At 37.7% G+C, this 22,885-nt stretch overlaps 1 protein-coding gene across 1 annotated transcript in view; it reads left to right on the forward strand.

Moving 5' to 3' along the window:
• Positions 1-935: 935 nt before the first annotated feature.
• The window catches only part of PEX5L (peroxisomal biogenesis factor 5 like), a 104,213-nt gene continuing 82,263 nt past the window's right edge, over positions 936-22,885 (forward strand). Inside the window, exon 1 of the mRNA XM_053460208.1 lies at positions 936-1,382. Coding sequence (XP_053316183.1) covers positions 1,362-1,382 — 21 coding nt within the window. The 5' untranslated portion in view covers positions 936-1,361. The remainder of the gene's footprint in view (positions 1,383-22,885) is intronic.

Raw genomic sequence — 22,885 nt, forward strand, 5'->3', positions numbered from 1 at the left:
GGGTTAAAGAGAGTGCCTTATGATATTGTATTTCAAAATCCATACATTTCCATGTTTTTTAAGTTTTCTGTAGCAAAACAATGGACATTTATCTCACTTGACAAAACTAAACAAAAAGCAGGTAGATGCTAGTAGGTGTCCTTCCTATACAGGTGCAAGTTAATATGTCCATAAGTAAGATAAAAATCTGCAGTAGAAGGCAGTAGAAGGCATGTGTAATATATACTGGATGGCATCATGTAACTACTGATATCACAGTTGGTGTTTATTTAGGGCATTCCAAACCATACACATAATGTATGCATAGTCTGGTTCATGAAATGTTATGAATTAATCACCTGCCAGGGTAAAGGCTCAGCCTATAGTGCAATGTTTAATATGAAGCAGAGAAGGATTTCATCTATTCCCATGCTGCTTATAGCACAATGTCCTGCAATCCTTTAGCAGGGATGTCTATTTTTGGAAGGAAGGAATGAAAGCAGGTTTAAAAGGATCTGTCTCTGGGGATTTATTTAATGTAGTTTCCCCATATTACACAGTGTATTGTAACAATCGATATCCTGTGTGCTATTAGCTGAGTGTGATAATACTTTGGAGTACAAATTGTTAAAGAGCTGGAAAAGCTTACACCGCATCTGGGTTATTTTTAGGATCCACTACCCCACATAAACTGTGTGCTGCTTTAAAGGAACCAGATCATATTATAAACACAAACAACACATGTGGGCTCCCTGCTGGGGGTGTTCTGTATAACACATTTACCTGCAGGGATTGCAAACTTAAGAGATGCTGATGGAAAGGAGGACTTCTTGTTTCCTGATCTGAGAACCTTTGGTGTCTGTAAGCAAAGGGTGGAGTGAATGAGAGGAGGGCTTGGTGATGTCACCAAAGGAGGGGAGGTTTGGGGAGAGAGCAGAACACACTGATCATGTTTCTGGTACTGAGTTCTATGTAGTATTTCTGTGTCATGCTGCTTGCTCTCTCTGTGGCCCTTGCAATTGTAAGCAAAGAGTAAGAAGAGGAGGTGCTGCTGAGATCCCAGGGGAGGATCCATGGAACTGAAGAGATGAGCAAGCCAAGCAGAAAAGGAGAAAGAGTTACATAGGGGGGAGAAAAGGAGTTTCTTGGAGACACCAAGAGTTGTGCCTGCAAGCCGAGAATCCCAGCTGTAGCTGTAAGAATCAGGAGCAGTGTCCTCTGCTTCAGCACCACACAGGGAAGGACAGCTCCCTGCAACATTCAGGATAGTACTGAGCTGCCTGTGTCAATGCAATTACTGTATCTCTAAGAACAACTAGCCACAGAACCCTACCCAAGAGAACCTGCCATCTAATTCATTCTCCGGGGGACCCTGAAGCACAATGTACCAGGGACATATCCAGGTAAGTCTTTTTTATGTATAGGGAAGGTGGCACTGAAGGATGAAATTCAACAGGTCAGAAAAATATGTATTTAATTGGGTGTGATTTGGTTAACAACTTTTAGGAAGTAAAGTCAGGCATGTGGGCTCCTTGTGTCATGTTGGGATTTTCCATCTAAATCATTGACCATATCAGCCTATTCGAGGCATCTCTGGGTGTATGTCAAGTGAAGGGCAAAGTGTATATTTCAGTGTAGATTAATAAAACAATTAATTTTAATAGTATGTGTGATCTTGCTTTTCTAGGACTGCTGGCGGATATTATAATGACATGAAATGTTGCATTTTCCTTTTGCCATGCTCTTCATAACCTGTGTCACTCACTGTTCCATTATCCTTGATACATTACATGGCTTTAGTCTTCTCTTTAAATTAGGAAGATAAGTATGTGTATGAAGTGGGGCAGGAAAGCAATAAAATAAGCTTTTTTGTTACCATGCATAGAATCATTTTCTCAATAACCTTGACTTTCACCCTCACCTATTGCTTGGGAATGCAGTCCCATATGATGTAAAGGAAAATACCATGCTGTCTATGACCATGTCAGGACCCCTTCCTTCCCCCTTGTGTTTGAAATACCCCCTCAACTGTATGGTAGCAGCATCGCCATGCTGTTCTAATCAATATATATCACTGGCTGTTAGAGGATCAGCAATATTTATGATCCAGAAATGCTGCAGACCAGTCCAAATTCATATAAAAAAAACAATGCAATCTTATCTGCAATCACATACATGCTAAGAATAGATACTTCACCCTATAATACCCATGTGATTCATGTGTTCTCTATAAATACATTTTTTTATTAAAAAAACACACTTGAGGAACTCTAATTTAGTTTATGTTTGTTGGAAATATAGAATGCTATTCTGTATTACCTCCTTAATTTTGCAAAAGGCATGATTAAGGAATTGTAAGAATGCGCAATACTTGTATTATACCGGTATATAACGTTTAGAATGGCCAAAGCACTCTTAAGTATCTGTATATAATGCAAGGTTATGATACTATTTACGATATAAATGCTATTAAAGGTACATAAACAACACCTGCATTGACAAGTTCAGCAATCATATCCACAAGTATTATGCATCAAATGTCATAATTAATAGGGATTTATAGGAAGGGAAATTAAATATGTATCCACAAACTGTTATGCCTAAATTTGTCTTTTATATTTAGCAATATTAAGGACATATTGTTATATTATTAGTATTAATAAAGTATCAATAATGCATGTATAGATGTTCAAGATTGTAGTAAAATGAACATGTGAAATGTGGTTCATATATTGAAATATGTAAATTCCTGGTTTTTAACATAAGGCGTAAAATAAACTTTTTTTCAAGGCATCATACTTTCCAGGGAAATGCAGCTTAATGGCATTCCTGCTGCTATGGACAACAACTCTCATGACAGTAACATAAAGCAACATCATAATTTCCCTGTCATGAGGGTATTCCACTGTGTAGATAATAGCAAACTAAACTAAGGGATATACATTGCATTAAGCAAAACAGACAAGTTAAAACAAACACTTTAACAGTATATATACTTTAACATTAACTGATGGGGAGGCTTTGGGGACCTTTGTGTCTTTCATTATCATATCATTCACTTGTATGAAAAACACCGAACACACAGGAACATTAGAGGTCCTATATATATATATATATATATATATATATATATATATATATATAGTCAATAATTAGAAGCTTATATGGCATTAAGAAAAGCTGGTTTGAAAAGCTATGCGTTACTTTCAGATATATCAAAACGCACATAATCTTTTGTGTATTTATGTATCATGACATCTAGGCAATCAAATTCTACACCTGTAGATGTAAAAATAATGGTTGCTGGTAAATAACGCATTTTTTTGATGTACCCTTGTGCATACAATTCAATTATACCCACCACATATATACGGTAATTAAAACGTGTGCTTCTTGTTTGTAAATTAGGGTATTCATTTTGAAGAAATGTGGTTTAAAAGTTAGGCAAAGGTGATCAAACTAGCATTTTGTCTGGTTTTGCATCTTAAAATCTCATTGCCTCACCATTACAAAGTCCAATTGACTTCCCCTATTGTGAGCAATAAAAACAATGGGGACAAATATTCCAAAGCACAGGAAGTTAAAATGGCTGAAATATTATATAAAATATATACAAAATAATGTAAATAAAATGATATATATATATATATATATATATATATACACATATATATATATATATATATATATATATATATATATATACATATATATATATATAGTTTACTGTTGTAAGCTATGTTACATGTACTTATGTGTTTTGGTTCAGGAAATCGACCTGAACGATGTTCTTTAAAACTTGTTGGAATTGTTTTTAGTCATATATTCAGTGGACGTTCCTCCCCATATGACTGTAATCTTTTGGTAAATGTAGACTGATCACTATCTGCATAATACAAAATGAGCTGTATCCATATCTCTTTTATTTGTAAGGTGGTCGATGTCTCTCAGCCGAACCAAATATCCAGATTTCCCACAAAAGTCTTGTAAAAAAAGCATGGCACGTTAAACGTCACATTATTTCTATGCATTCCTCTTCACATAAATCCCAAGCTACCAAAATTCTGTGCATTTTTCATTTTGCTGTGTTTGACTTTATATTTCACTCATCTACAAAAAATAACAGATATTCTCAACAGCTGTAATTAACATATTTTTGAACAAAAATAAGAAGTTACATAATAACCGTCTGCTAGACTTGTCAGTTTCCTTCGGGGGGGAATGAGGCAAACCTTTTTTTTTTTGAAGAACATGGCCCTTTCCATATTTGTTGTAGTCAAATTCGTAAACCGTAAATAGCAATTCTTAAATGGTTGCAATGATCTGTGTTTATTTAAAGTAATATTCTGTGATTTTTCCTGGTCATCGGATTGACGAACTGCGCATTTTCTTAATGTATTGTCTAGAATTGATCTCTAGCTAAGAAATATTGCAATAATTCTATTCTCCATTAACAATTGCTCTGCATTAGAGCCAACAATATTCTGAAATGGGATGGACGTTATTGACAACAGTCTGAGAGTTTCTTATTGATTCATTTGTAGTGTCATTAACCCATTGTGGTGGAGTCTATCTATTCTTCACAATTCATGTTGTTCATAACCCTGTAGTTAGTTGTAGAACTATTTCCAAGTAGGTGGTACAGTGCTTATCAAATCATCTAGACATTCTCCGCCACATCTTCTAAGGTAGGCTGCTACTTCTATGATGCCTAGCTATTATTTAGAAATTCAAATTCCTCGGTAGAGTGCTAGATGTCTGCTAGCCCTCTCAGCGAAGACATTATTGACATTTTAGATGGGCAAAGTTTCAGCTATTGATAACTGTACATGTAAATGAATATAGAACTTACAAGAAGAAGTGTGTGTATTTTATTTACGCAATTGAATTTATAAATATATTTTCAGCTGTTTCCATATATAAACAAGTATTTATATTATTTTGACTTCTGTGATTCTTACACCCACCAAACATTCTGATCTCCTAGGAATGTGGGACACCAGAGGGAGAAAAGAGGGTCCGTTTTATCTAAAACAGGGATACTTGAAGGGTGTGCAATGTTTTTATAACATTCTCTCTAGTTAGTTGCTCTAGTTAGATGCTATCTAATACATTCTAGAGACTTTAAGAATTGTATTACCCTGTTTATTGGCCTGGATACTGATGTTGCATTTTAGACAACTTATTAGGGTTGGGTATAATGAACAGCTTCTCTTGGCTTCACATTGAGCTTCAAATAACTTGCAGAATTACCCTCTGCTTCTCCTTTGTCCTTTATCGCTGCACTAATGTCATCACCTGATTTATTTCTTTTCACATCCCATATTAATTTATGTCTACATGTTCTTCAAGAATTTTCCCAACAGAGTTTCTACTGATTAACCATCATGCGTTTAGAAATATTTTTAAATGGGGGCACCCTTCTCGTAAATGTCGTTGTCAAATATCATGAAATGTTACTTTTTTGAACTTGCACTGCATGTACAATATGTAGTTGCCATTTATTTACATCATTATGATTTACATCTCTCGGACCCCTAAAAATGTTTTTAGTCTACATTTGGTGAACTTCTCAAATTAATTAGATTTGTGCATGAGGTCCAAAATCATTTCGGACAAATGTTTGTTAATTTTTAATTCATTTTCGTGTAGTGAATTTCAAGGGCCAAAAACAAGCCTCTCTCTCTGTCCTCCACTCCTTGTATCTGCCTCCTCTACCTGCTCATTTGCCTTCTCCAGCCGTTTACTTATAGCCACTTATTTCTTGGCAAGTGCAGAGACCAAGCTGACAGGGAACGGGGGGGGGGGTCAGTATGTGAGACAGTGTTACTTGCCGTAGAGGAAAATTAATGCACATCATTCCTTACAGACACTCAAATGGTTAATTGTTATTTGAATATTAATTGTACTTTTATATAATGTAATAAAGTTTACTTAATGTAAGGAAGACTTACTTTAATGAGAGGGTTGTAGATATGTGGAATAGCCTCTCAGTAAAAGTAAGAGTTAGGATTTTTCAGTATAGATACATCTGACATTGCAATGGTTAACTGTAGCCTTTTTTCTTTTGCTTTAGGTATTCTTTTGCACTCTGTCCCTGATCGTTTCCTGTGCACTTTGCAAAAGCTAATACGTAATACGCAGAACTTGTTAGATTTATTGAGCTCTGAACGTTTAACACATGTACCCACTTTGAACCTTAACCATATTTTGTGGGAATGATCCCAATAAAGCTAATCAAAGCTTGTTTAAGCCTGTATGTCCCCAGATAAAGCTACCTATTGTAATTACTGGCAACCATCCCAGGAAATGTGTGAGACGGAGAGATAACTCATCTATAGCAGGCAAACAAATGAACCAATTTAACAAAATTTGCTTTGCAATTCGTTTTCGTTAGTTTCGTCAGGATCGCCCTTGTTTTCAGAGATTCGTTTGAATGTACGTAAAAGTCACTTTTCATTAAAAGAAACAAGTTTGCACAAATCCAAATGCACAAGTGTAATAATTCTTATTGAATCTTGCATCTGTGTGATATCTGAATTACTGACTCCTTGCATTTTACATTTCCTTGCAACTTATTTTTGTGTGGCATAGTTTCCCTTTGAACGATAATTTGTTTCTATTTTTATTTCTTTTTTCTTGGCATTATAATGATAAACACTAAGTCAGAGGACTTAAACCCTTTCTATGGTGTATCTAACATTCACATGCTTACTGACCACACCATTAGAAGCTGAACGCTGCATTTGGCACCAACATGATGAGATTAACATTGTTTTCTGTGCACCAAGTCTCCCAAACCTATATCTTGAGTAAGATGTTAAAAAAGTAGACCTCTCCCACATTAGATCCTCTTCCAATTTTTCCACATCGAATAACAGTATATATTTTTAGAAATATTTCTAAATATTTCTGCTTTTGCTCGGAGTTCAAGATCACTCTCTCTCTCACTTTTTCTGCAGGTCATTGGATGATTTTGTAACTCTTCTAATTAGCAATCGCTTATGGAATAAATATGAAGACTAGTTATGTAATGCATATTTTTACATTACATTTATTTTTTATTACAGTAAATATGTTCTATAAACAGCTGGTCTCTCTGGTGAGCGTAAAGTCTGGCATTAATAAAACGGCTCACATATCTTGCACTTTATCATGCCCGCCAAAGCATGAAGCGTGTCTTTGGAGGTCATGTCTATCCACCCCACTGCTATTGTCATTGTTGTTATAAATCAAGCCAGTAAAGTTTTTTTTATTTTACAGACTCCGCGTAAACTCCTTCACTTGGAGAAGAGTGGCTCTGCTTCCCAGAGACAAGCTGTTTTTAGACAAAGGGATAAGCACACTGCTGGCATAATACAGCATACAATGTATTAGATAAATTCTATTAGGAAGAACATATTGTTATCTCATGACGATGACACTGTTACAGCAACAACAAAAGCTAAAGCATGCTCTTATGCCTTAGAGCTACACATACATTGCCATAGATGGAGGGCCCGTATCTAGCCAAAGTCATGCATCTAATTAAAAGCATAAACGCTAAGGAATCTGCTGCTGCTCTGTCTCTACAATACCACAGGAAGCAAACTTAGAAACACAACATGTTTACCTTCATGTTTATTAAACAGTATATAATAGTCATGTAAGACTGTCATACATTTGCATATGTTTCTCCCTTCATCTTGATAGGGACACCACAGAATAGCAGGGACACACAAGCACATGATTCATTTAGTTAAAGGATATTGCCACCTATGGTATCATCTAGATTTGTACATTCATACGAATTTCAATTTTATAGAAATTTGCCAGTTTCCTCAAATTGTATTAATGTTCGAAAATGAGGAGGGATCCCCTACGAAACAAACAAAAACGAAGAGCTCCGAGTTTTTGTTTGAATTTTATTGTTTTTTTATTCCTATTTACTCTTACGCTCTCTCACGCTCTCTCTCCTGCTTTCTCTCACTCACTCACACTCTCATTCACACTCTCTCATGCTGTCTCTCACACCCTGTTCCTCCAATTGGGGAAGAGGGTGTGCTCGGAGGCTCCTCCCTTTTGTGGAAGTGCACCGGGAGGCCAGAATACTGAAGAAAGATTCGTGGAGAAGGAGAAGCGTTTCTGCACCTCTTTTTCTCAGTGAATCCATCTGCATTACTCCACATGCAGCCTCCCCTCTTCCTCCAGGAGAGGGGGTGCCCCGAGGCTTAACTTTTTTGCGGAAGTTCACTTGGTGGCCATGTTCACGGAGAAGTTGATGAAGAACAAGAAGCATTAATGGAAGAAGCAGAGCTGCGGAAAAGGAGACTGGGACACAGAAGTGGTCGGCAGAGAGGGAGGCATTGAGAGAGAGTGTGAGAGAGTGTGACAAAGCATGAGAGAGTGAGAGAGTAAATGAGCATAACAGTGAATTATGTTATCTAATTGAAACTGAAAGGACCAAAAAACAAAATGAAAAACTGTAATGAATTGGTCTTTGCACACGTTAAGTACCATCATATGTTCACGGTACATTTATGTACTTATAACTCTTGGAGTAAGGTATCTATCAAACACTGGCTGATGCAATTCATTTTATGCTTGTTAGTTCTGAATGTATAATATACTTTATCAGGACATGATATGTGTGCCTGAATTCTGGCCGTGGGAAGGCTGGTACCATGTTGCTGGGGTGGGCCGGGTGGCATGTTCAGCCATGTGACTCTGTGATAAAGTAACAGAATGAATTTGGAAGATTACACACCCAATATGCAGTGCCAGTGCTGCACAAAACACTGACTTTAATGTTCCACAAATAAAATCTGAGGATCCCAGGGGGTGATTGTCTCCTTGCCACCCTTGCCAGCCCACGTCTGAGTCTAGTTTAGGATGGCCCGAGTTTTAGTTTGACAATTGCAGGAGACTAGGGCTGCTTAGCTCTGCAACCTACCAGGATTGCAAGCCTCATTTCACAACATATGTAAATAAGTAAGCATGTTATTAATTATCCTTTGAGCACGTTAGTACGGTTTATTTGAGCCACCCATTTCTGTGTGCATTTACAATGTGGACTTCTTTTTCTATCTATCAGAAAAAAAATATTATTCTTATTGTTATATTTATTGATTATTCTCCACTACACAATACTTGATGATTTATGAATCTCTAGAAGCCTATGTAAACTGAGTCCTTGATGATAGTGATAGCCTTGCATGCCGGCGATATTAAAATGTTAGGAGCATAAATTTATTGCTTCTCTAGGAATATTTGAATGCATTATACTCCTTTGGGATAGTAAACAAGTGCCAGCTATGTTTTTAAATAAATACATGTAATAGATTGTAAGCTCCCAAGAACGTGGCCCTTTTCTCGTTCTGTACCAGTATATCTTAGCATGTATTACTGTTATTGTCAATTTTGTACATTCTCAACATTAATGTTATTGTAATAGCTATGGAATCTGCCGGTGCTCTATAAATAAAATGTAATATAATGCATAAAGTAGTGTTTTGCTTCCCAGCTATAATTCAGACAAATTTGTGCAACTTCTGCCTGTTATTTGGCTTGACTGTTAGAGCGAGCAGATGCAGTAATTTCTTCTCTCCAAAATAATTTGTTGAACTTATCAAGAAATAAAGTGCTTTGCTAAGATCACACTATTGGGGCTATCCATCCTAATCACCCCTGTCACTGGTGGCATTTAATTGATACAAAGGCCATTTCAGTATATTGCTGGAAGTTACTGTAAGAACATTCATTACCTAGCATTTCATTTGCCATGTCTGTGTTAGGCTGAGGGCATTATACAAATCTCATAATTTTCTGCTAGCCACTAAACCTGGTAAATTTGTCCTTTTTAAAGGACACTCCAGCCATCATATGTACTTACATGCATAGACTGTAAGCTCGTTTGAGCAGGGCCCTCCTCACCTGTTGTCTCTGTAAGTCAATTTGTTATGTTACATACTACTTGTTATGTCCTGTCTACCCATTGTACAACGCCACAGAATTTGATGATGCTATCTAAAACAATAAATAATAATAATAATAAAAATAATAATAATATGATAGCTGTGAGGATCCTTTAAATTCTTTAAAATCTGCAGAATCCCCCATATACTTTTGTCTCCGCATGCCAGAGTGATGTCTTGCTGCTGATCATCTGCTTCAAGCAGCAGGGGAGCTGCAGCTTTTCTCTAAGGTCATGCATATTTAAGTACTCATGAAGTATGAGTTAATATGCATTCTTCTTTAAGCTGTCCCTTTAAGATTATTCTTGCTTTTTGAGATTTTGACTAAGGATATACTTAGTCTAGACTTGGTTTAATAATGCAACATAACTTGATTGATTTGAAGTCTTATCCATTTATCAGTTCTGCGGATGGATACATTAAGGTTTGCTTCCATATTACTAATAGGTAATATGAATGTCTACCTAGGGGAACAATTATGCAAGAAGGAAGAGTCATCTAACCAACTCACTAATTACTAATTGAGCTACTTTTACAGAATTATTAGGACTGCCACTTCAAGGGTTTTTTGTTTCTATTACTATTATTATTTATCTAGTTTTTGAACATCTGTAACTAGTGATTCTGGCTCGAATTATATCTTGCTTATGTTCAAGCTGATCCGAAATGATATGTAAGTACAGTGTAATGTGGGAACATTTGAATCATGAGATGATCTCTGTACCAGCAGATAATGTATGTCCCTGTAATGATGTAATGAGTCATAGTTAATTTTTCAGAAAAATCAAATAAAAATGAAATTAGAAAAGAAAAATGGATTGCTAAACTAAACCTATGTTTCAACATCACATCCCCTAAAAAATAATGCTTGGATGCATATACTGTAGAGGTTTCTTAATGCTTTGTTAGTCTGCCTATATTTACTGTGTGGTTGTTTCATGTAATAAAGTAAATTGAGTTTCATACCCGCTAAACCTAAGCCACCATGATGATTAATCACGTAATGTCTGTGCCATATGTCTTAAGATGCAAATCCCTCTGTCCCACTCACCTCCCCTTATGTGCCTCTTTTCTAGGAGCACAAAATGTTTGCTGGGTGTGATATATATATATATATATATATATATATATACCGTATTTGCTCGATTATAAGACAAGGTTTTTTCCAGAGCAAATGCTCTGAAAAATCCCCCTCGTCTTATAATCGAGGTCGTCTTCTAATCAGACCTCATTCTGCTTCGGCCGTGCTGCTTACCAGGCTTTGATCGCGAGCAGCGTCTCTGCTATTAGCAGCAGAACAGGAAGCTAGCACAGTCCTCACATAACTCTACCTCCCCCCTCCTTCCTCTGGGGGCGGGGCCAGAGAAGTTGCTCGCACAGCCGGACCCCTGCAGAAGTCTGCGAGTGGGAGATCTGCAGTTCAGGTAAGGGGGTGGGGGAGGGTTTTTGCACAAGTATGGAATGAATGAGTATTTAAATGTTTGTGAATGAGTGTGTGTGTGTGTGTGATAGCATGGATGTGTAAGGGGGGTGGTAGCATGGCATAGGGAGGCTGTAATCACACTTCTAACATCCCCATGTTCCAGCATGTACTGGCTGCCTTGGCTTGATAGGAGTGTGATTGCTGTTAGCAGTTATACATATATATATATATATATATATATATATATATATATATATATATCTCCAGAAATGCATTTTAACCCCCTATATGCCACTCAGCCCCATTAAATGCCTTTTAACCCCCTATATGCCAGAGTGGCATATAGGGGTATAAGGCATATCATGGGGCAGAGGGGCAAATAGGGGGTTAAAAGGCATATCATGGGGCACAGTGGCATATAGGAGGGTATGAGACATTTCTGGAGGCAGAGTGGCATATAGAGGGTTAAAAGGCACATCATGGGGCAGAGTGGCAAATAGGGGGGTATAAGGCATTTCTGGGGGGAGATGTGCATAACTGGGGGGCAGGTTGGCAAATAAAAGGAAATAAAAAATATATTTTTCTCAATCATAGCTTTTATTAAATATGAAAATTAGTTTACATGAATTAATATTTACTAGTAAAACTTTTCCTATAGGGTAGTCGTATATTTAGGCTTTTTCTTTTTTTCCTAAATTAATATTCAGATTTTGGGGGGTCGTCTTATAATCAGGGTCGTCTTATAATCGAGCAAATACGGTATATATCATATTGTTCTACAGTTCTAAAAACTGTGTGTATAAATAGCAAAATATGTATTTCTAAGTTGTTACTTAATGACATATCAGTAATAGCAACAGTAATCAGTCACAAAGTCACATTAAAAGTCTTGGTTAAGCACTAGCCTTGGCTAGCCCTCCAACAACTACCCCATCTGATGTGCAGTTGCTGGAAGAGGACAAATATCCATGTAGGTTTCTTTAATACAATATGGTGATGTAACATTATTATGTCACGGTGTCTATGATTCAGATATGCACTGTATGAACACGCCTCACTCAGGTGGTGCTAACAGTACAAGGATCTGAGCTAAGGCAAGATCAAGGACTAATCAAGACCTGAGTCTTGGGCAGACTAGATGGGCCAAATGTTTTTTATCTTCCGTCATATTCTATATATCTATATTATTTTTCAGGGCAGGTAATATCTATATTTTGGTTTTTTTTATGGATGATGAACCAGGTCCTCTCAGGACATCTTAACATGACATAGCTGGTAAGTCCTTGGTCGGGGTTAATCAAAACAGCCTTAAGATTACTGTAACATTGAATATTTTATGTTAAATTGAAATACACCATTGATCAATTTAGATTTAAATAAGGTTGGAATGAAAACCCTTTGTCAATTCTTGTTACAGACTTTGAACTTAACTAATGTGGTGTGTTTAGCTTGCACTGAAGATTTACATTTGTATCTTCAGTCTGGAACACACAGCTGGGTGTATGTGCCATAGCTTCAAGACATTATCACTGTCTTTAGGACTATAGTAAGTATGTTAATCTGTTCCCATGATGGTGAGTTCATTGCATTTGCATTCCTTAAGAAAAGTGTTTTTTTTTTCTTCTTCAGATGCACCTGATTAACTTATTTCTCTTCTTTTAAAACATACGAGACAATCGGATGTTATAACCTTTCAATTCGTGATGGCTTTTCTAAAAATGTAATTGATTTGTTTCACGTTTAAGGAAGGGATCATCATGAATTTGATGTAGATTTATCGCATCCCCAAGAAATACTGGAGCAATCATGGAATTAACAGAACTAATATGATCGTATGTCTTTAGTACATAATGTAAACAAAATAGAACAAAATGTTCTTTTTTTGTGTGTGTTTTACAGTGTTAACATTTAGAGTGTGCTGTTAACACACATTGGTGGTTATTGATGAACAGCAGTTTAGCTGCAGAAGCTGGGAAGCGTGGTACAACCGGTGAGATGTTCCACTCATTACTCAGTGTTTGCCCTTGGGAGACACAGACACAGGGTACAGCTGTGTAGGGACCAGAATTCTGTATTCCGATGTGCTCAAAGGGGGGCTTGGTGGCACAGGAGCTATACATCATCTACATGTGGGACACTGCTGGAAAGAGAGGTTGGGTTCAAACAACCCATACTGTGTAGGAAAAATTCTAGTAAATTAAATAGAAGGATCCGGTCAGACATACCGGATGATGTTATAATCCCCTACTAGGAGATCTGTCACGCATGTTTACAAAGTTTTGGCTTGGCAAATGCATGGACTTCTGAGGCAGACACGTCCCTTAACAGGTTAATGTGCATGGGAGAGTCCAGAATTCATTCCAACAAGGCGACCTATAGTTACCTAGTTTAGTATGATTTTTATCCAATTATTTTTGCAATACTTTACTGCCTTTTGAATGGCATTTCCTTTCAGTCTAATGAATCCAGAACAATAGATTTGCTCTTCATTAGGACAATAATCTCACATTATAACTCTTAACAATACTCTGGATCAAACTGGTTAACTATAAAATGCATCTGAATGCCTTAATTCTATTATATGGTTTGAGTGACTAAAATTGTATTATATTAAATCAAAATTAAAAATGCTTCAAAATGCATAGTTAAATCATATTTTATAATTATAGTTCTATTTCTCTTTTAAATGTAAGTTAACTCTGGCTGAGTATGGATATGAGAATGGATGTCTCCTGTGCTTTGGCAAATCGCACGCCAACCCCAACCGCCATAGTCACAATGGAAATACAGACTGCAGATTACAGAGATAAAAATAATAAACATTACATATAAACAATAATTAAACAAGCTTTTTAGTAGATTTGTAGTTTCCATATTGCTTCCCTGGCGCACTGCCCAGAAATTGGATTCAGACTGCAGGGTCCCTTTACCAAACAGTCTGACACGGCTCATACTCACAGGGGAATCTGACCCGGAAAATACATCTTAAGTACGGCTCAGCCTCTCAAAGCTCTCCCATATTATTTTGTGTAATAGTCTAACAGACATCTTGTATACATATACGTAGGTTTAGCACGAGGGTGGTAGATAGGTGGAATACCCTCACAGCAGAAGAGGTAGAGGCTTATAAAGTGAGGGAATGTAAACATGTTTGGGATAGGCATAAAGCTATCCTGAATCTAAGATGAGACGGACTAAGGTTTGAGTTTTTAATATAAGGAAAAAATGGCAGACCTGATGGCCCAGATGGTGTTTTTCGTAGGTCAAGTTCTTTGCTTTGTTGGTTCAAGCAGGGAAAGAAACTTTATCAATTCCTCGAGTGTCGAAACACGGTTGGAGGTGAAAGGAGACTGATTAGGCGGGTTATTTGGAGAGCCTTGAAAACGTTTCTTTTTATGTAAGAACTGTAAGAACTAATATTTTATATTAAATACTTCTTTTTAACTGGAAATGGAGCTACTGTTGAAATGAAATTATAGCAGCCACCCAAAGGCTCTCCAAACCAATCCTATTCACTGTAAAACCCAAGAATTCAGAGGGTAGCTGCCCAAAAATCATCATTGAACCAATTTTACATTTGGATTAGGAGAATTTATCGAACTCGTCAGCTATAGAACAGTAGAGGTAAAAGTAATGAACACTATTTAGAAACAAATGCCATGAAATGTAGTACTATTATGATCTAGGTCAGTGATGGGCAACCTTTTTGGCGTGGTGTGTCAAAAATCGGCAAAAAATCGAGCATAACTCGCGTGGTGTGTCACTTCGACAAAAAAACATAATTTTGCACAATTTATAGTTTAAACTACAAAAATGTATAATTGCAATATATAATTGTATTTAATAAACCAAAAACAAATTATTTAACATACCTGCTTAGTAACTACTTACCTTTCAGGAGTCCTGTGGTGGGGGTGCAAGGCCTCTGTCTCCCAGCTCTGCCACTGTATGGACCAGTATAGAGTGATGGGAGTTATGATGTACTTTAGAGCATAATTATATAATGAAAAATACATTGGAAATGGTACAGCATAACACCCATCACTCTCACACAGTTACCAATCCACACGCATACCAATCCACACGCATACCAATCCACACGCATACCAATCCACACGTATACCAATCCACACACATACCAATCCACACACATACCAATCCACACATATACATTAATCCACACACATACCAATCCACACACATACCAATCCACACATATACACTAATCCACACACATACCAATCCACACACATACCAATCCACACACATACCAATCCACACACATACCAATCCACACATATACACTAATCCACACACATACCAATCCACACATACTAATCCACACGTACACTAATCCACACATATACCAATCCACACACACATACCAATCCACACACACATACCAATCCACACACACATACCAATCCACACACACACACCAATCCACACACACACACCAATCCACACACACACCAATCCACACACACACCAATCCACACACATACCAATCCACACACATACACCAATCCACACACATATACACTAATCCACACACATACCAATCCACACATACTAATCCACACGTACACTAATCCACACATATACCAATCCACACACACATACCAATCCACACACATACCAATCCACACACATACACCAATCCACACACATACACCAATCCACACACATACACCAATCCACACACATACACCAATCCACACACACATACCAATCCACACACACATACCAATCCACACACACACACACCAATCCACACACATACACCAATCCACACACATACCAATCCACACACATACCAATCCACACACATACCAATCCACACATACACCAATCCACACACATACACCAATCCACACACATACACCAATCCACACACATACACCAATCCACACACATACCAATCCACACACATACCAATCCACACACATACACCAATCCACACACATACACCAATCCACACACATACCAATCCACACACATACACCAATCCACACACATACACCAATCCACACACATACACCAATCCACACACATACACCAATCCACACACATACCAATCCACACACATACCAATCCACACACATACACCAATCCACACATATACACCAATCCACACATATACACCAATCCACACACATACACCAATCCACACACATACCAATCCACACACATACACCAATCCACTCTCACTGTATGCTTTCCTCTTTTCTCCTTACAGCTCATTTTCCTTCTCTTCACTCCTCTTCTTCTTCAGTTCTTCTGTCTTCTTCCGGTTCAGAGGGCACGGACAGCGGTGGGCGCGGCTTCAGTGTTGTGCGCCGGGATCTGACAACAAACCCCGGCGCACAACAGCTGTTGCCGCGCGGATCGCAAGGGAGCGGTATCGGAGGTCTTTAACAGACCTCCGGCTCCCTTGAGTGATTTTAAGCCGGGTCCAAGGGAGATCCTTGAACCGGCTTAAAATCACTCAAGGGAGCCGGTGGTCTGTTAAAGACCTCCGATACCGCTCCCTTGCGAGCCTGCTCCTCCACCGCCCCGCCCCCCGCTAGGTACGCTACTGCACGTCCCGCCCCCCCCTTTTTGGGGGGCTGACACGGGCAGGATTTCCTGCGATTCATCCTCGGCTCCTGCACGGCCGCCGAGGATGAAAGAATCTGTGCTGGAGGAACGGGTCCTCCAGCACAGATTCTTTCATCCTCGGCGGCCGTGCAGGAGCCGAGGATGAATCGCAGGAAATCCTGCACGTGTCACCCCAAATGGCGCGTGTCATAGGTTCGCCATCACTGATCTAGGTGAATGGAGAAGACTCAGCGGGTCATCAAAACATCTCCTAGTAAATAATAAAAATAATGTGTTCTGTGGGAGATTTCATTTTAATCCCTTGCAGAGACTCATTTAGTCATACAAGATACAATCTTTGTTCTGCGTGTTTTGCTGCTTCCCCTGATTTTTAGTAAGCAGCATTTAAAAGTTAGGGGAGTATGGAGTGGCAGGTAATGGAAGCATTAGGTGGGATTCAGCGAAGGAGACAAATCTATCACAAGTAATTCAATAAAAGATGAGATAAAAATGATGCATTTTATCTCAGTTAATGTATATGGCCCAATATATCTTTATTCTTTACCTCAGTTTTTTTCATTGCAATCTATGCTACAATTTCTATTTAGTTTTTTAGATTTGTCTCCAGCATTGAACCAAACCTGTTGTAAAGGAGTAAAAAGTGATTTCTATCCAGAACCACGTGGACCCTTAACTAGTCTAAACATACACATCCCCGTCCTTTCATATATTGTTCACCAAGCTCTACTCTTGGTCATGTGAGAGAATTCCGATCTGGTGGCAGGGATGCCTAGCTGGGGTTACAATTAAGGCTTCAATACAGAAATAATGTGTACCAACTGATTTTCTTGTTTGTTTGCTTAATTCCAACATTAAGATTAAATATGAGGCCATGCTGACCATGTCAGAGTCAACAATCAGCTAATTAAACCTCCACTAAATCCATTAGTTTTAGCCTCGGAACCTTGTAACACGAAGAACCCATCACGTAATGGAAAAGTCTAGTAGACTGCCGCTCTGTAAGTAGCAGCTCGCAGCTCCTTTGTTTGATTTACCTTTGAGCCACAAAAAGAATATTAGACCATCCGGTAATTAAAAAAATCCTTTGTCGTACTGATATGGATTTTAGCTTTTCAACTTTGATTTTCTATTCATGAACTTGTCAATCACTAGGATGTCAGGTAGAACTAATGGCCTGATAGATCTTGCTGATTGGCACACAGTACCTGCTAGTCCCCACTTACAGCTGACTAACACCCATGGGCTCTCCTGTATAAATCTCTTTGACTACTTGAATAATTGAAGCAATGTACGAACATAGCAACTTAGCACCTTCTGTCCCTAACATATTCACTAGCAGTTATTTTGGATCAGAAGAAGCATGGTTAGCTCCAATGAATGATCCAAATGTTTTAGTAAAGCTAATGTTTGCGGTGTATGCGGACAAATACATTATATATGTATATATAACTTGTCGAATGTCTCTTCTTGCAGGTTTGTGGCTCTGGCTGTGTCAGCCAGCTCTGCACATGCCTACATGATGCTAAGAAATGATCCTAAAAACTGTGCCATTTGATCAGCTTCACCATGGAATATTGATCATGGTTGATTATGCATAGTGTATTCCCAGGTACCCTTCACAGATGTCTGTGCAGTGTCCCAGTTCTCGGGAACCCATGGAGAACCAAGGCCAATATAGGTTAGAATGCACATGGTGCTTAGCATTAGGCCTTTATGTGCGAATGGATGACATTACATACAGTACTCGGCAGTGGTTGTTGATCAGGTGTCTCGTAATGTGCAAACCTCCAGTTATTATTGAATTTATAAGGGCTTAAGCTGGTTGATAAGAGTTGAGAAGCAGGTTACTTATGACAGCTGAGGACCAACCCGGCCCTCTGTAGCTGATGTTGCCCTGAACCTCTCACTATGGCTTTCAGGATATATCAATCATAAAGCATTTCAAATAAGACTAATTCTTGTAAATACCAGGTTAAACAAGTCATCTCAAACATCACTTGAGATATTAGCTAGCCACACTAAACAAACTAGTAAGCTGCTTTGGGCATGTTTCACTCAGCAATATGTATGTTGTTTTATGATACATTTGCTGTTGTTCTTCTGTATTTACTATTTAAAACATAGAGGTTTTTAGTATTAATGTGATTTGCTGCCTGTGGACCGGTTCCTATAGCATATATTGGAGACAGATGCGCTCTGGGCATATTAGCCAACTATATAATTAAACTAGCGATTTAGCAAAATGCTAAATTTTAGCTTGCTTCAAAAACATCTCCAAGACCTTTAATTTCATATGAATTACCTGTTTTTTTCCTAACATAAAGGTTTTTGCTCATCACAAAAACATGTTTGAAATTTAAGTAAAATAACAAAAATGTCATAAATGCTCCATATATTTTTGAATTATTAGCCATTTCTAGAACACCATAACAATACATTTCTGTGCACCTGCTTCAAGTAATTTGGAGCTTTTGGACTTTGAAGAACTCTAATTATTTCATAATTATAACCATTATACACACATCCCTATTACATACTCTGAGCTCCAGGAGTAGGCAGTATACTCGAGTACAAAGTGGCACTTGTCAGTCCTATAAAAAGTAAGCTCATATATGTATTTTCATGCAGTTCATGCAAAATAGTCTCTAGTATGCATTGTACTGTCAAAATATAACTGGAGAATATAGTTATTCCTTTAATCCCAGAAATTTCCCTTGAAATATATGTATTTTTTACTAATAAATGTTTAAATGTTTCCAATTTAAAAAAAAAAGCACAATAGTGACAAGGTGTGACACTATAGCATTTTGCCACACAAATTTTCTCTTTATGTTTTAAGCTTCAATTTCAAGCTTCATCTGTCACTAAAATGTTATTGCTGTCTCAGCATGTTGAGAGGCAGTGGCATTTTTTACTGTTCATGAATGTCAGTGCACTGAAACCGATGTCGGCTGTGAGCAAGGACAACCGTGTGAGTGATCTGTGTACTTGTGAGTATAGAGACCTTCCTATTTATCAGACGCCATACATGCATTCATCATTGCCAGGGGAGGGCTGACAACATTTGGCTCAGGAGACACAACCAGCCAAGTGGCCCAGTAATAAAAGGCTCATATCACAGAAAACACGTTCAGTGTGCACTATTCAGTCCTGGCCAAAACATATTTTACAGAAAGAATAAATGGGACAAAGAAAAAAGGCATAGAATAAATGCCCTTATAACTATAGACACCGGTGGGGCTTTATGTGTCAGGTCCAGGTAAAACACACAAAAAGGTTCCAGATCTGAAATCTGAAATTCATCTGAAATTCATAACAATTATATACAAACCACAGGAATGTTCCTGCTGATTGCTCCACTTTTACCATATAGGTGCGGTTGATGAATGTATACGTGTGGCTGCATGCTACATTTTTATGCTCACGTAGCATGCAACCAGGCTAGAGCAGCAGTTTGAGTGATTATGGGGCACTGGTGGCCAGTGGTCCATCAGACATTTGTCCGGTGTGCTAGATGGCCAGTCCAGGCCTGTTTCCTACATAAATAGAATGACAATTTATCCTTTTCATCTATTTTTTGGATACGCAGTTGAAAAAAAAGGTTTTCTTGTTTGATCCAAGATAACACAAACAGGCAAGATTTTTGGTTTGCTTTTCTGTTATAGTACAAAGTAATGAGACAGCTGTATGCTTCTTAGAAATGGATGCTTGGGGGTCAGGTATATCACAGCTAAATCCTTCTTCTTGGAACATAAACTACATTTCCAGCAAGCAGGTGTATTAGAAGGCATTGTGAGGTTTGTATGCATATCTCTGCCAAAGAACACATCAAGAATGCAAGAACGTAATTAGATGTTGCGATGTTGGCAGTAGATTGCTGAGCCGGTATGGGTAAGAAAAAAAAACATTTTTTGAAATGCATACAAAGGATGTATTCTTATGGTTCATACACATTTGTTGCAGTGATACATTAAAAGTATACGAAATGTCTTAAACCTGTGTCCAAATATTGTGCTAATTAAACTTCGGTATAGTGGCTTAAGGCAGTCACAAATTCTAGTTCACTTTTGCCTCTACAGAGGAAAAATTGACATAAGCATGTCAGACTAAAACTAAAAAAAAGTGACTTTATGAACACCGCTATTATTTTTTTTTTAGGTCAAATACATTGGTTTCCTATGCAATGCTTGACAGAATGATCGAAAAATCATAGTAATTCTAAAAGTGCAAAGTTTGGAGCAATTACCATCGACTCCAATAATGTACTCATCAGCTGCCTGTCACAGTTACTACCCCTCTTCGGAGCATTTGAAAAAATAGCGGAATCCAATAAAAAATATAGCACAGCACCTGAAATCATGTACTCAACTGTATTAATGGTATTTAAGCTCAACGTGGAAGACTTGCCATTAGTCTGTCCTAATTATGTGTCTTTGAATGTTGAACAGTATGCATTCAATATAAGGGTTTTCCACTATTTTTTTTAATTTTTTAAATTTAATTTAGCCTGTACCATGGCTATACATGTTGGAGTTCTGTTATATTGCGTTATTCACTGGATATCTCTGTGGCATTGAGGCTCTCTGTGGTTCACTAACAATTGGTTGCATGGTTTGCTGGAATAATGATAACAATGTGTTCATAAATTTATGTTACATATACTTCCAGATTGTATTTCAAGACTTTCTTACACTTTATAGATAGTTCCTTTTAATGTAATTTATATTTTGTATTATATTTAATAAATTACCTACTTTTTGCTATCAAGGGGATGTTATATGTTATTTGAAAATAACAAGTATTTTACTTGTCACATCTCTCCGTTCTCTTCTTTCCTCCAAGCTATTCATATTAAGATCTCTTATTATTTCCTGATCGTTTTTTATTCTGCAAACCATTTATTTACCATGTCGCCCTCTGCGGCTTGGATTATTATTTTTCTTACGGAATACTTTTTGTGTGTGCAGATGTAATCCTTGATTTAAAAATTGAATAGACGTAAAAATGAATAGATTATGAAGCAAGTCTTCCACAGAAGTGAAGAACCTGAACTTTAATCATCTCATGCAGTCAAGCAAAAGTCTATCTCTTGTTTGCAAAATGGATTGGTAACGGAGAGCTGTTTTCAGCATCCCATGATAATGAAACTAAAGCAACACAAGTGTCCTGTGGGAACTGGACTGCTGAAGAAGCTTGTTTACGGAACAAAGATCTTGAGTTTTATTTAGACTAGTCCCATTGAAATTTCTTTTCAGCTGCACTGTATGTTCAGCTGGCCTTTCTCAGTTGCCCTCCTTAATGTTATTTGTAACTGGTAACTGTGAAACCAACACTATGATCTGAGTGCTATCTGAGGACTTTAGATCAATTATGTTGCCGACTAGTGTAAACATTTACAAAGTTAACTGAAAAGGTATAATAATAGCCTACTGTTAACGAAAATCCCTTACATTGCGTATTCAATAAACATGCAAATATCCGGATTCAAATTTTGTTGTTCATCTTTGCGTGATTTGTTTCCAGTGATATATTTTCTATTTGTACAGTGCTACAGAATTTGATGGTGCTATATAAAACAATAAATAATAATAATAATTTGTCAATTTCTTGATGTTAACTCATCTTCTCTCTCACCCTTATAAAGGCTACCTGAACTAAGTAACTGCCACTAGAGTGGAGCAGTACCTTAAGAAAAAGGAAAATAACTTAAGGGACAACCCAGGTCCATTTTGCCTGCACGGGTCATAACGGGTGCATTATTTTATTTATTTTTTACTAAACACCTGCATCCTTTCGCTTCCCCTAAGATGCCCCTGAGTGAATGTGAAATGTTCTCCAGTATGGGGCTGGGGTTCCTTTAACCTTTGGATAAGAGGTAGCATCTAAGCCAGTAACAGGTTTCCTAGCAAACTTTACCAACGGAGTACTA

The sequence above is a fragment of the Spea bombifrons genome, chromosome 3, assembly GCF_027358695.1.
Source record: "Spea bombifrons isolate aSpeBom1 chromosome 3, aSpeBom1.2.pri, whole genome shotgun sequence".
NCBI lineage: Eukaryota > Metazoa > Chordata > Amphibia > Anura > Pelobatidae > Spea > Spea bombifrons.